The 13,098-nt window shown below is 45.6% G+C and overlaps 1 protein-coding gene across 6 annotated transcripts in view; it reads right to left on the bottom strand.

The window, feature by feature from the left end:
- Positions 1-12,537: 12,537 nt before the first annotated feature.
- Positions 12,538-13,098, bottom strand: part of CDC14A (cell division cycle 14A) — a 99,640-nt gene continuing 99,079 nt past the window's right edge. For all 6 annotated transcript variants that reach the window (XM_083620448.1, XM_083620453.1, XM_083620450.1 and 3 more), the window contains one exon: positions 12,538-12,717. In XM_083620448.1, the coding sequence (XP_083476574.1) occupies positions 12,685-12,717 (33 nt within the window). In that variant the 3' untranslated portion in view covers positions 12,538-12,684. The remainder of the gene's footprint in view (positions 12,718-13,098) is intronic.

Below are 13,098 nucleotides of genomic sequence, written 5' to 3'. Positions count from 1 at the left end.
CCTCTTTCCCAACGCATTGAGCAACCGCCTTCAAACTAATAAATCCTCCTCTCTCTCAGAAATAAAGGGAAATTCCTGCCTTCTATGTAGATTGGAATGTAAAGGAGGTGGAAACAAGAAGGCAAGAAAGACAGAAAGACTGATAGATTTACCAAAATACAGCTGACCTCTTCACAGTGGATAATGGACCATTAGGGTGAACATACCCACCAACCATCCCAATTTGACCGGGATACCCCGGAATTACAGAAGGCATCCCAGCTTCTGATTGGTTGGATCCCGGAATGTATTGCTTTTTACTTGTGCGAGAGCGTGGGACCAAATAACGTGGGTTTTTTGGGTGCCACACTCTTGCCTTACACCTGCACATGCCCCCTCCGCCTCCATGTCACATGGCCCGAGTGACACTGGCTTCCGGAAGTATGTCACAAGGTCAAGCCTGGCTTCTCCTGAGTCCCCCCGCCCCCAACTTGGAACTTCAGCTTGAAACAATGACCGCTCCCCATATTAAATGGGGGCCACCCTTTGCGTGGTCGCGCACAGCCCCCTGGACCCTATGTGGCACCATTAGCACAGGCTTGGCTTCGCCTTCCCCAGGTGGGATACCTGGAGGTCTCCGGCTACCTCAGCCAGTTGCCCAATCCCACCTGGGGAGGCGTTGGCAAGGTGATCAGGCCAGGTAGGGGGAGGGACCACTCTGCCCACACAATTGGGGGAGGATCTTACCTGGGAATCGTCAGTTGGCTCCAGAGCTTCTCCCACCCTCAGTTAAGACTTCTTTTGCAGGTTAACCTTTTCTCCACAGGTATGTGGGTGCTGCTACGTCAAGGTCGCTGTTGAAGGGCTGGAAAGGAATTCTCCTGCATTGGCAGGTTTGCTTTTTCTGTGGCAAAACGTCACAACTTTGGCGGTATCAGGCCTTGGGCGGAATCCTTTAGTCTATCTTCCCTAAATGGGGGTGGGGGGGGCGTGCAGTGGCGACCCACGCCCCCTCCTCTTCACAGCGGCGATACCAGGGTTCCCCATTAAAGGGGTTGTTTGAGGGGAGGCGTTGGCCGTACGCCTAGAGGTCATCATTGCTCTCCCCTGTGACGGCGGCGGAACGGGGGCAGGCTGTCTCTGCTTGAACATATGTTCTCCAGAGCTAGCCCCCCCCCCACACACTGGATAACCCTGATGTTCCCCAGATCCCCGGTGGGGGACTAGGAGGGATAAACGCCCAATGTCTGAGCCAAGGTCTACCCACAACTGAAACATAATAAAGTTGTGGCCAATTTTAATCCCATAGCATGTTGTCTTGAGTTGTTATTCCACACAGGGGCCGCCCAGGGTTTGGGGGACTCCGCCTGTCCACGCAAAACCAACTGTGGAGGTGGGAGTTGTTGCATGTCAGGGAATGGTCTGAAGATGAGGACTGGGGAATGCTTTCCATGGCAGACCAGCTTCTTTCCGATGGAGAACTGAAGGGGGAAGAGCTCCCCCCTCTTGTCTACAGCGTATTCAGAAGCAGAGAAAGAGACAGGAGCTGAACAGCTATGGGGGGAGTTACCCAGTTACGATATAATGACAGCAGAATCAGAAGGGAGGGAGCAGCTAGTTGGGACATCACTTGAGAGTGTGTGTGGGGGACCCCCTCACCATGGACCCAGAGGTCCAAATGTATCAGAGAGCAAAGGAGTCAGAGGGAGGGAGGAACTTCTCATTGGCGCCCAAAATGCAGCGGAAGTCAGAAGGAGGGTTTAGAGTAGCCAACTGCCCTCCTTGCGGAGAGCTGTGTATTTGTGCCTGCAGCATGATGCTGTAATAAAAGGACTAGAAATCTTTCAACCACTCGTTAATTCTTATCTGTGAAGTTACCAAAGGGAGGGGAGGACTCTCCACACCTGACACTGTGGCCCTCATGTGTGTGGGGTGTGTGTGTGAAGAGGCAAAGAGGTGGTGGTGGTGAAGGCCCGAGTGAGAGGGTCCTCCATCGAGGAGCCCAGCCATGTCCTGATTTTCACCTTTCCTTGAAACAGAGGTTCTTCTGTGGATGAAACGAAACCTTATCTATGAATCTAGTGAGCTGTAACAAGAAAAATGACAACCAGAAAAAAGGAAAGTAAGGAAATGCCCTGTTGTTGTTGTTGGCACCAAATGCACGTTGTGGAAATCCCAAATTTAAAATGTGAAAATGGGCATGAACCTAGTTAACAATGCTCTCTCTAAAATCAGACCTTCTGTCCGCATCCTGTTTTCAAACAAACTTGGCTAGCAGAAGCATTGTCTCAAGCAAAAGAAGTCTTTGAGAGGAAAACATTTAATTGGTTTAGATGCCTTCACCTCCTTTTCTTCTGTTCCAGATCAGCCCTTTAACTTCCATAAATCTATCACTAAAGCACTATACAGTGGTACCTCAGGTTAAGTACTTAATTCATTCCGGAGGTCCGTACTTAACCTGAAACTGTTCTTAACCTGAAGCACCATTTTAGCTAATGGGGCCTCCCACTGCTGCTGTGCCGCTGGAGCACGATTTCTGTTCTCATCCTGAAACAAAGTTCTTAACCTGAAGCACTATTTCTGGGTTAGCAGAGTCTGTAACCTGAAGCGTATGTAACCCGAGGTACCACTGTAATTTCATCAATGACATGTTGCAGAATACACTTGCAGAAGTACACCAGCCTGGAGCAGCCTGAAGTTAATCACTAGCTTAGATGTGTATCTGATTTGTATAAAATAAAAACCCTCTTATGTCGCTCAAAGTACAATTTGGCTGAAAACCAGGGTCTTGAGAGCACATTGATACATTGAGAATTTTTCATAGGTAAGGGATCAAATGAGTCACTTCGCTCAATCGAAATATTATTCAACATCATCCAGCACCCAGCCAGACAGCGTATGCCAGGATTTCACACGCACATCACATTATTTTGAAAAGAAAACTTGCTTCTTTATCTCCAAAGAGCACTCACTCTGCGCTCTGATAGAGGGTGACACAGTCATGCAAAACATTTTCCTTCAAATATGTATATCTGAATACAAGGACTGCTGTCTTTGATGCCCAGCCAAACAAGCCTCTTGAAAGGGAAACTCAATCTCAGCAGCTCATGTCGCCATTCACTTGGCTTGTCTGCAAGATGGGGCTGCGTATATTTCTTATCAGGCTACGAGCTGCTCATACTTGAACACATTTCTGCCTCTTTTGCTATGCACACTAAAGGGAACCTATCCTAAAAATACACTTTCCAGATAAAAGTACCTGTAAGAAGAACTGTTGGACAGTGGGAGAGTCAACAGCAGAGATTACTGAGTTGCCAAGGCTGCAATTCTATGCAGAGGCACTTAGGAATTTTGCTTTTATTCATTTATTATGGCATTTACTTCCCACCTTTTCTGCAGAGAGCTCAGGGTGGCGTATGCCCTTCTTGTGCCCTCCATTCTTATTCTCACAACGACCCTGTGAGGTGGGCTAGGATGAGAGAGAGTGACTGGCCCAAGGTCACCCAGCTGAGTGGGGATTTGAACCTTGGTCTCCAAGGTGCAGCACTCTAACCATTACACCACACTGCCCTTCACTTCTAATCAAACATTGTCCATCTTGATCACTGAGTTCTTCTGATGGGACACTTTGGGTGGTCCCCCGTGCCCCTGAGTTTTGGCTGGCCTTCGCCAGGGACCCATTGTTGTTGTTGTTTGCTGTTATGTATTGAATGTATATCCTTCTCTTTCTTCCAAAGGAGCCCAAGGCACCTAGCACACCCATACTTAAAAAACCTCCAAAAACCTTCTAAAATAGTTAAACATTCTAAAAACAGCTACAGTTCAACAACAACAACACCATGTGCCCTCTGGAACGCCTTGCCAGTGGGAGTCTGCTGGAAGACATCCCTGCTTTCTCTTAGGTGTCTTTTAAAAACTGTAGCTACGGCTTCGAATGACGACCTTTTCAACAACCGTTTTACTGGCACGCTACTGATGTTTTTTCTTGACATTCTTGCAGCGTTGCGTGTTTTTATGCTGTACACCACCTAGTGATATTTTCTATGAAAGTGCCATTTATAAATATTTAAACAAACAGGCGAACAAAGAAATGTTCTTTAAAATCTCTGCGGCAGGTATTTTCGATGGAACAGGCCCAATTGCGGGGGCACTGTGTTCTCGACAAAATGATTTCGATTAAAACCTCGGCTCTTTGGTCTAAAATTGTAAGATGGTTTTCTTTCTGGCTGCTTGCTCAAAAATCATAGCCTCCATTTCACAGAATTTAGCTGGACCATCAAATCATCATCATCATTATTATTATTATTATTATTATTATTATTATTATTATTACCACACTATTTGCAAGTTCTTAGATATTCCTGCCAGGTAGGAACTTGGGCCCTTACTGTCTGCCAAGGCATAGAGGGTTTTCAAAGGGCTAAATAAATTTCCCTTGCAAACGAAACATTCTTAGCATTAATGAGTTGGAACAGCAAAGTCCGCAGGCCTACGAAGATGGGGGGTGATTTGCAAACGTCAAAGCTGATGTTTGGATTATCCAGGGGACCAAATATTTCATATCATGTGACTAAGACAAAATATCATGTTATTACTAGCTAGCTGCCCGCCAAATGATGGGAATTTGTAAGGAAATGTAGCCATAGGCTTCTACCACATGGGAGGTGGGTTAACGCCAGCATAAACATCCTTTTCCTGTCCTCTGCTGTGTTTGGGCTGGCTTTCATTCCCCCATGAATGCAGCATTTGGGACCTTTGAGTGTAGAGAAAATGCGAGCAAGAGGAGACACGATGGAAGCATGTAAAATTATGCATGGAGAAAGTGATGGTGGCTGAGTTATTAACCTAACACGGGCAGGGAGATGGGCAAAGAACAAAGCAGTTTGCCCTCAATAGCAGAGGGGTGTGAGCTCCTATGTACCCTAGTGAAGTAGGAGATAAAAGGCCAGCGTTTTTAGGATAGCAGTTGATAGCTGGCAAAAACTGCAACAGGCTACAGAAAGAAATCAGAGAGCATGGCTGATTTCTGTTTTGGATCCAATCGTGCTGTGCCTATGGGAGAAGCAAGAGACCTTACTGGAGTGTATTGCCATGAACCCCTCCACATCACAGGCTCAGGTTGTGATTCGAGGACCCGATCCCCACTTGGGGAATAAGGACACAGTATGTAAGGTTAATGGGTAAGGAAAAGGCCACAACTTTATTGATTACAGCATGTGAGAAAGTATTGGCTTAGGCATTGGACCCCGGAACTTTAGACTCCACCCACTCGTAGAGGGGTGAGTCTGACGAGGGTTAACCACCAGTAGGGGGAGCCTGTTGATGCTAATACAAATATAGGCTCTCTCGTGATGTCACCGAGGGTCGTGCCATGGCCCCCCGCCACACGGGCATCGGACAGGATCCACGACCGCCGGATTCCTTTAGCGGAATACCCAAAATTGTCGGGGAAGGCGATGGCCACACCTTGCCCCCCCCAAACACCAACAACACATTCCAATACCTAACTGCCAAATACCACAAAAGTTGTGACGGTTGCTACGAGGTAGCCAGTTGGAAAAAACTCCTACCAGGCCCCCTGGTTAAACAGGGCGACCAACCAGAGGTCCATAGCAAAGTCTCAGGAAAGCTAATCTAAAGGGAGTGGAGGGTGGGTGACTCAAAGAAAATGTGTATGCAATGGCGGGGATGGCTGGCACGGCCACGGTTGAGCGGCAAGCCATGCCCCCGCCGAGCTTCCCTATTGGGTGCCCAACTGGGGAGGGGCGTGGTGTGCCAACCCTGGAGTTGAAGCAGGGGGTGGAGCGCCCCCTGCATGACACGGGAATTGTCTCCCCCTCACAACCCCTCCCCTCCTGGAGGAGGAGAGGCTTTACATATATGCGTAAATAAACCATATATCCTAAAGACACCACAGTCTCCGCTTTGCCTCATCCCCAAAGGGCAGGCACTGGGATCCCTGGCTCTCGTATTGCTGTGGAGATTGGGGTGGTGTGCAATAATATTTAAGGATTCTTAGCCACACTAGCTTATAGACCAGGCTTCCTCAAACTCGGCCCTTCAGATGTTTTTGGCGTACAACTCCCATGATCCCTAGCTAGCAGGACCAGTGGTCAGGGATGATGGGAATTGTAGTCTCAAAACAGGGCCGAGTTTGAGGAAGCCTGTTCTAGACCAATCTTTAGGCATATATTGGATGGGAGATTTCACTTCGTATTTCAACATCACCCACCATCACTTCTAAACATTTGTGGGGGGCATTTTGTTTTCCCAAATTCTGCACCATGTCGTGCATTCTTCTCACCGGAGTTGCTTTCAGAATCGAATTATCACACAGGGCACACATAGAACAGAAGCAGGATGTCCAAGCAAAACAGAGAAGAGGAGATGCTGTATCTATAAATTACCAACCGAATTACTGACGTCCACAAGATTTCCATTGTTATCTTTCCTCTTACCATCAGATCACTGACCTTCCTCCCTTCGTTTGACTTCTTTGTTTTGCATTTTCATGTTGACCATTATTTTGACCCATGTGCTGCTATGGCAAAGGTAAATAGCCCTCGAAGGAAGCCCTCATCCTCCTGTTGTCCCTGCAGATTTCCTCCAAGGGCTGTTGAAAAGAACATTGGTGCGCTGACTTGGCTGGAGTTGGCTGTCTGGATAAATGTGTGCACTCAGATTGGTGTTAGTTGGCTTTGGGGTGAGAGAAACCCTGGCTCTTATGCTGGAAGATATTTTCATTCGTCAGCAAGACCACTTTATGATCCAGTATCCTGCCTATGACAATGCTGAGCACCTGGTGCCATCTCAGGAAGAAAGCGATGGCCCTGAAGATTGGGTTTTCTCTGTTATTTTAAGCTACACACATCTTTCTCTTCCATAAAGTCCAAGGGAGTTTTAGGGACTTTCTTTAAGCTAGCCACCTTCCAACTCTTGTGGGGCATTTTGGGGGTAGGAGAAGAAGGGTCATCCACACTCCTGGAACTTCCATAATCATCCTTTTCCCAGTCCAAGCAAACAACAATAGCCACATATGTCTTCTTAGGGTGTTTGTGTACGCGTATTTGCCACTTCAGGACCACAGCATCAACTGATGAATTGCCATGTGAAACAGGAAGTGCACTTTAGGCACCACCAACAAGACTCTCTATGTCACTTCCAATCAAGGCCCAATATTTTATGGCACATAGGTGTATAAATTGCCTGTAACAGACTGAGTGTATTCTGGTGTACAGACCCAAAAGCCATTCTCTGCTCCAGGAAAAGTTGGGAGTGCAAAGTTCTGATCTCTTCTTAAAACTCGAAGATAGCTATAGATATTGGTATAAAGTGGTACCTCGGGTTACAGATGCTTCAGGTTACAGACTCCTCTAACCCAGAAATAGTACTTCGAGTTAAGAACTTTGCTTCAGGATGAGAACAGAAATCGTGCTCTGGCGGCATGGTGGCAGCAGGAGGCCCCATTAGCTAAAGTGGTGCTTCAGGTTAAGAACAGTTTCAGGTTAAGAACAGACCTCCGGAACGAATTAAGTTCTTAACCAGAGGTACCACTGTACTATACTATACTATACTATACTATACTATACTATACTATACTATACTATATACTATGCTATACTCAGTGCTTTTTTTCTATAAAAAAATGTTTAAGAGTACTCTCATTTATATTGAAATACTGCCCTTCAATGAGGCCAAATTTGGATTCACAAAATGTTTCGGGGTATGCGTACCCCTGCATCCCCCCTGAAAAAAGCACTGACTAGACTAGACTAGACTAGAGTAGACTATAAGACTCGTACCCAGTGCTTCTTGGGAATTCTAGGAAACAAAAGAAATCAGTGCAGCTTTGAAAGGTTCAGTCCACCATTTTGATTCAAAATGGTGTCCAGTTGTACCCAAACATGGATGGAAACAATATTCTTGATTTCAGGAACCATAATGCAGGTAGTAGCTTTATTGACTGTACCACAATAGGTTATGAGTGAGAAGAATGCTTTGCTGTGTTCACCAACAAACAAAGGCAAAGCTGGTTTTGGACTACAACTCCCATCTTCCCTAGCTATCAGCATCGGTGGCCAGGGATGATGGGAATTGTAGTACCAAAAAAACAACAGTTGGAGACCCAAGTTTGGGAAACCCTGATGTAAATGAAGCTCTCATGGGAAATGGATGCTGTTAAAGAGAGAGAAACCTTTCCTCATTAGTGTGTTTGGATTATTTCATATTTTCTAAGATGCTGAGCCTGTGCTGGGCAGCACAAGACATTGTATGGATATTTTTGGATGTAACTGTGATGCTTATGTTCTGTTTTTGAAGAGTTCTGCAAGTAAAAGTTTGAATAGTACTTTTATGGGCCTGGACAACAATTTCTTCCAAAAGGAGTCAGTTCTTACGCTTCCAGTCGCTTCAAACTGCGCAATATTAATATCTGCAACATAGAATGTTGTTGCTTCTTCCTCTGTGAGAGTGAGCAGGTCTCTTCCCAAATCAATCAAGAGATAATCCCAAGAATGGTCAAAAAATCAAAAATCAAATATCTTTAATACGGTCAGTGACCAGGAAGCAAATTATAAAAATATGACTTTAAAAGTAGTATTGTGCTACAAATAACAGTAGAAATATGGCCAATTCACAGAATTGGTGCTTATATTTATGACCAGGTTTCGACTTTCAAAGTTTTAAAATTCAATTCAGGTGTCACTACTGTTTATTATCGTTCCTTCGATGTTTACAACTTGAACTCCGTTGTTGACATCATTGCTCGTCTTATTCTTGTTGCAATGTAACAGTACTTTGCCACGGGCCTGTTAATTTCGGGCTCTTTGTCAGCTAAGAGGTGTCTGATATAGGTGTTGTCTGTACTACGAGGTATTTTCCTCAGAATCGGTTCGATCAGCTCTTTTCTTGAGTCTCGATATAATGGGCAGTATAAGATGACATGCCCAATGGTTTCGATTTCATTGCTGTTACAGGTACATAATCTTTGTTCGATCGGTATTTTATTGTATCTTCCCTCTAGAAGAGCTGAAGGGAGAGCGTTAAAGCGGGCCCTGGAAAATGCCCAAGAATGGTCATTTGTTAAGGATGTTGGGAAATGGAAGTGTCTAAACTACAAGTTGCCAGGATAAAGTTACCGTGACTGCTAAAGGGACATAACTGTGCTTGGAATGGGTGGCCTGGGTGGGACTTGATGAAAGTTATTTCTGAACTATTAACCAGCAATCTGACAAAAGATAAAAGGTTTGGCCGCCACCATAGCAAGAAAACTGAAATGACTCACAGCTGCATATTTCCCAATGGGAAGGCAATTAAACAGGTTAACAATGAAGATTTTTTAAAAATGCACAGAGTGATTCACTGTTTGCAATAAATATATTAGGAAAACAAGGAGACAAGAGTTGTCTTAGGCTGTGTACACATTCCTGTTTACTTTGGCTCCAGTGTGCTCCCACATCTGAAGTTAGAAGCCAAATACCTGTCTCCTTAGCCACAATCTATAAATATCTATCCTGGAGTGAAAAGGTTATAAACCCCTGCCCTGTGTGACAGATGCAAATGAAGCTCCAAGCACCAGCAATTTTAATATAGCTGTATATACTGCAAGACAGGCTCTGGCAGATTGAGTGGACGAGACCCAAAATGAGTCCAATGGTCAAGAAGGTGGTTTCTGCACGTGCTGTAGAGGGAAGTGAAGGCCAGATGAGGCTTGTCAACCTGGGAAGGTAGCCCATCGGGAAGAAGGAAAACACAGACCTTAAATCTCTGCTGCCTTGCTACAGTGGTACCTTGGTTCTCGAACAGCTTTGTCGTCAAACAAATCGGCTCCTGAATGCCGCAAACCCAGAAGTAAGTGCTCCGGTTTGCAAACATTTTTTGGAAGCCAAACATCCGACACAACTTCCGCTTGAATGCAGGAAGCTCCTGCAGCTGATCGGAAGCCGCACCTTGGTTTTCGAACAGTTTCGGAAGTCAAACGGACTCCCAGAACAGATTAAGTTCGAGAACCAAGGTACCACTGTATACTCATTTGTAAGAAAGGCTTTGGGAGCAAACCCCGAGGAAAACCCTGAACCCACTGCCTTGCCGGACATATTTGGGAGCAGAAATTGGGTCCTCCCTTAAAGAGGGCACGTTTTATGGTGAGGCCTGGACAACCGACACCCTGTGTTGTGGGTGGGTACAATTGGTAAGCCACAACACCCGATTGGTGGGTCCCTCAAAGTTGGGTATAATTTGGCCAATGGGACGCAGTCCAAAAGATTCAAGGGACCTATTTATGCCCATGCACGTGACCCAGAGCTTCCTCTTTTGGCGCATGCATTCAGAACACCCGCCCACCTCTCCCTATTTTGGGGGCTTTGTGCTTGACCTTGCTATGCCGTTGTGTGTCGTCTGTCGTTGGCACAGGGGCACGGCAGAAATTTCCCCCACTTGGCTGATTGGCTGTTGCCATTTGGGTTTTGCCTGCCGCATAGCAAATCATCACAACTTGTAAGGTTGTGGATAGGCTCTGGTTCAGGTGATAGGGATGGGAGAACGCTCTCGCCATCCCTATGTGAAGGGTATTCCGTTAAAGGAATCCAGGGACTCGATGGTTTGGTCAACCCCTGAGAGGGGGTTGTGCCCGTGCCTGAGTCCAGGGGGACATTTGGGTGGCAAAGTTAGCCCATTCCCAGCTTTCCACTTATCCAGGTGTTCACCCTTGGCTGACCTGTGCTGGTGCCCCGGGTCAGCGCTACCTGTGTGGCAGGAAGCTAGTCGAACCAGAGCCTATGCAACCAGTCTCTTTCTGTAATCAATAAAGTTGCGGCCTCAATTCAAAAACCAAATCAAAATTTAGGTCAAGTGTGAATTTATTTAGAGGGGAGGTTTCTGGCTCTGAACACGCAAAAGGCGATGGAGTAAACACAACACAAATCCAGAGCGGTGTCCTTAAGATGGTTGGATGGCGCCTTGAACACCTCTTTCTGGCAACTCCTGCAGCCAAGCTGGTGACAAACATATTGCTCTGCTTTCATTTAGACCACATCAGTGAGGCCAAGAGGTGGGGAGGGGTCTTGTTGTCTGGGCAGCCCAGGACAGTGGCAGACTTTGGGCTTCCAAATTCCAGTGGTGCCCTGTGCAAGGCCAAAATTCGGTGCCCCCCGCCTCTCGCTTTTCATTCTAAGTCATTGCTGGGGTGCCCCTGCAGCGCTTTCTTGGCTCGATGCCTAGTGTGGCCAAACAACTTGTGCTCCCCTAAATCTACCTCTATCCAGGACCTCCAAACACACTGCCCAGGCTTGTGCCCTGAATATTTTTTTTTTCTAACGGTGCACTCTTCCATTGTCTCTTGAGACAGAAGGGTGCCAACAAAAGGGGACAGGAGGAGCTCCATCCATGGCAAGAATGTCACCTGCCCAAAAAATGGAAAGAAGAAGAAGTCCTGACAAAAGAAGAATGGATACAAAAACTTATGGGATACACAGAAATGGTGAAACTTACCGTACCAGAAAAATAAGAAATCAAGATAACAAACTTTTTTAAATATAAAAGAATGGAAATGGTTTATTGAATATTTGCAAACAAATCGTAAACAGAACATTGGCAGGATGATTGCCATAACCTGCAGTTTTATAAACGTATATATTTAAAGTAGACGAATAAATGAGTAAGTTAAGTTAATTTGGAATATGCAGAAAATATAAAAAATAAATTTAAGGGACCACAGAAAGAGGGGGGAAGGAAGTAGAGTTTCGAAATGTAAAAATGATTGTAAAATTATTGAAATGTGTAAAATTGAAAATCATAAATATTTTTTCTTTTAAAAAGGAAGAGTCCCACCTTCCTCCAGTGCCCCCTGCCAGTTCAAGGCAGTTCTATACTGATGAATGCTTTTACAGAGTAATCTTCTTTATGTCTTCTTGGAGGCCCTCCAGACTGGTGTTTATTTCGTGGGTGTATTCTGTAACACATCACTGATGCAATAATAGTGAATTAGAGGTGGATTTATACTGGACATTCGGCATATCATCCTTACTGCATTACGGGATCATTTGTGGGATGAAAAGTTAAAGGATTTCGGTGTGAAGTTTAGGGACATGCACTGATAGGAAACGAAGCAGTATGTCTGCCCCCAAGCTGCAAACAGTGTTGGAAAAGGTTGTAGATCCACCTCAGATACCATCATGAGCACAAACAAATCACCACGAGCTCATTGTAAAAATGACGTTCTGGGAAAGGGTTCACAGCAGCAAGTCTCACTGATACAGTGGTACCTCAGGTTAAGTACTTAATTTGTTCCGGAGGTCCGTTCCTAACCTGAAACTGTTCTTAACCTGAAGCACCACTTTAGCTAATGGGGCCTTCTGCTGCCGCCACACCACCAGAGCATGATTTCTGTTCTCATCCTGAAGCAAAGTTCTTAACCTGAGGTACTATTTCTGGGTTAGCGGTTACCTGAAGCGTATGTAACCTGAAGCGTATGTAACCTGAGGTACCACTGTAAATTGATGAGATTCAGGACTGCGGCCTGACTCTCCGTTATTTAAAAGGAAGCCGATTCAATGCGCTAGGTTTGTTTTCAGATTTAATTTAATGAAATTTAGTCTTCTTCTGCTTTCGTACAGGTTCCCATCCCCACTAACTGCAGCAGTCCGAGTCTCTCCTCTCTTCTGAACTGTCTCTCATCTTGTAATCTTCGGCAGCGTCCCATTATTCTTCTCAAGTTGGGTGGCACTCTTCATTCCAACCATCCTAAGGTGGGGAGAAAAAGATGTAATCATTGCCCTCTGCACACACAATGAACATAAAAGGTGACCAATGGCCAAAATAATGCACTAACTGCAGGTGTCATACCTCCTTCCAGCTTGCATGTCCTACTGTCAATAACCAGTGCCAGATTTATGGATAAGCTAAACAAGCTATAGCTTAGGGCCCCACTCTCTTGGGGGCCCCAAAAAAAATTAAAGGGAAAAAACCTGGATGTACATTTCCAAAATACAGTGGTACCTCGGGTTAAGAACTTAATTCGTTCTTGAGGGCTGTTCTTAACCTGAGGTACCACTTTAGCTAATAGGGCCTCCCGCTGCCGCCGCACGATTTCTGTTCTCATCCTGAAGCAAAGTTTTTAACCCG

This window comes from Podarcis filfolensis, assembly GCF_964270895.1.
Source record: "Podarcis filfolensis genome assembly, chromosome: 6".
Lineage (NCBI taxonomy): Eukaryota > Metazoa > Chordata > Lepidosauria > Squamata > Lacertidae > Podarcis > Podarcis filfolensis.
This window is presented reverse-complemented; position numbering and strand designations above follow the sequence as displayed.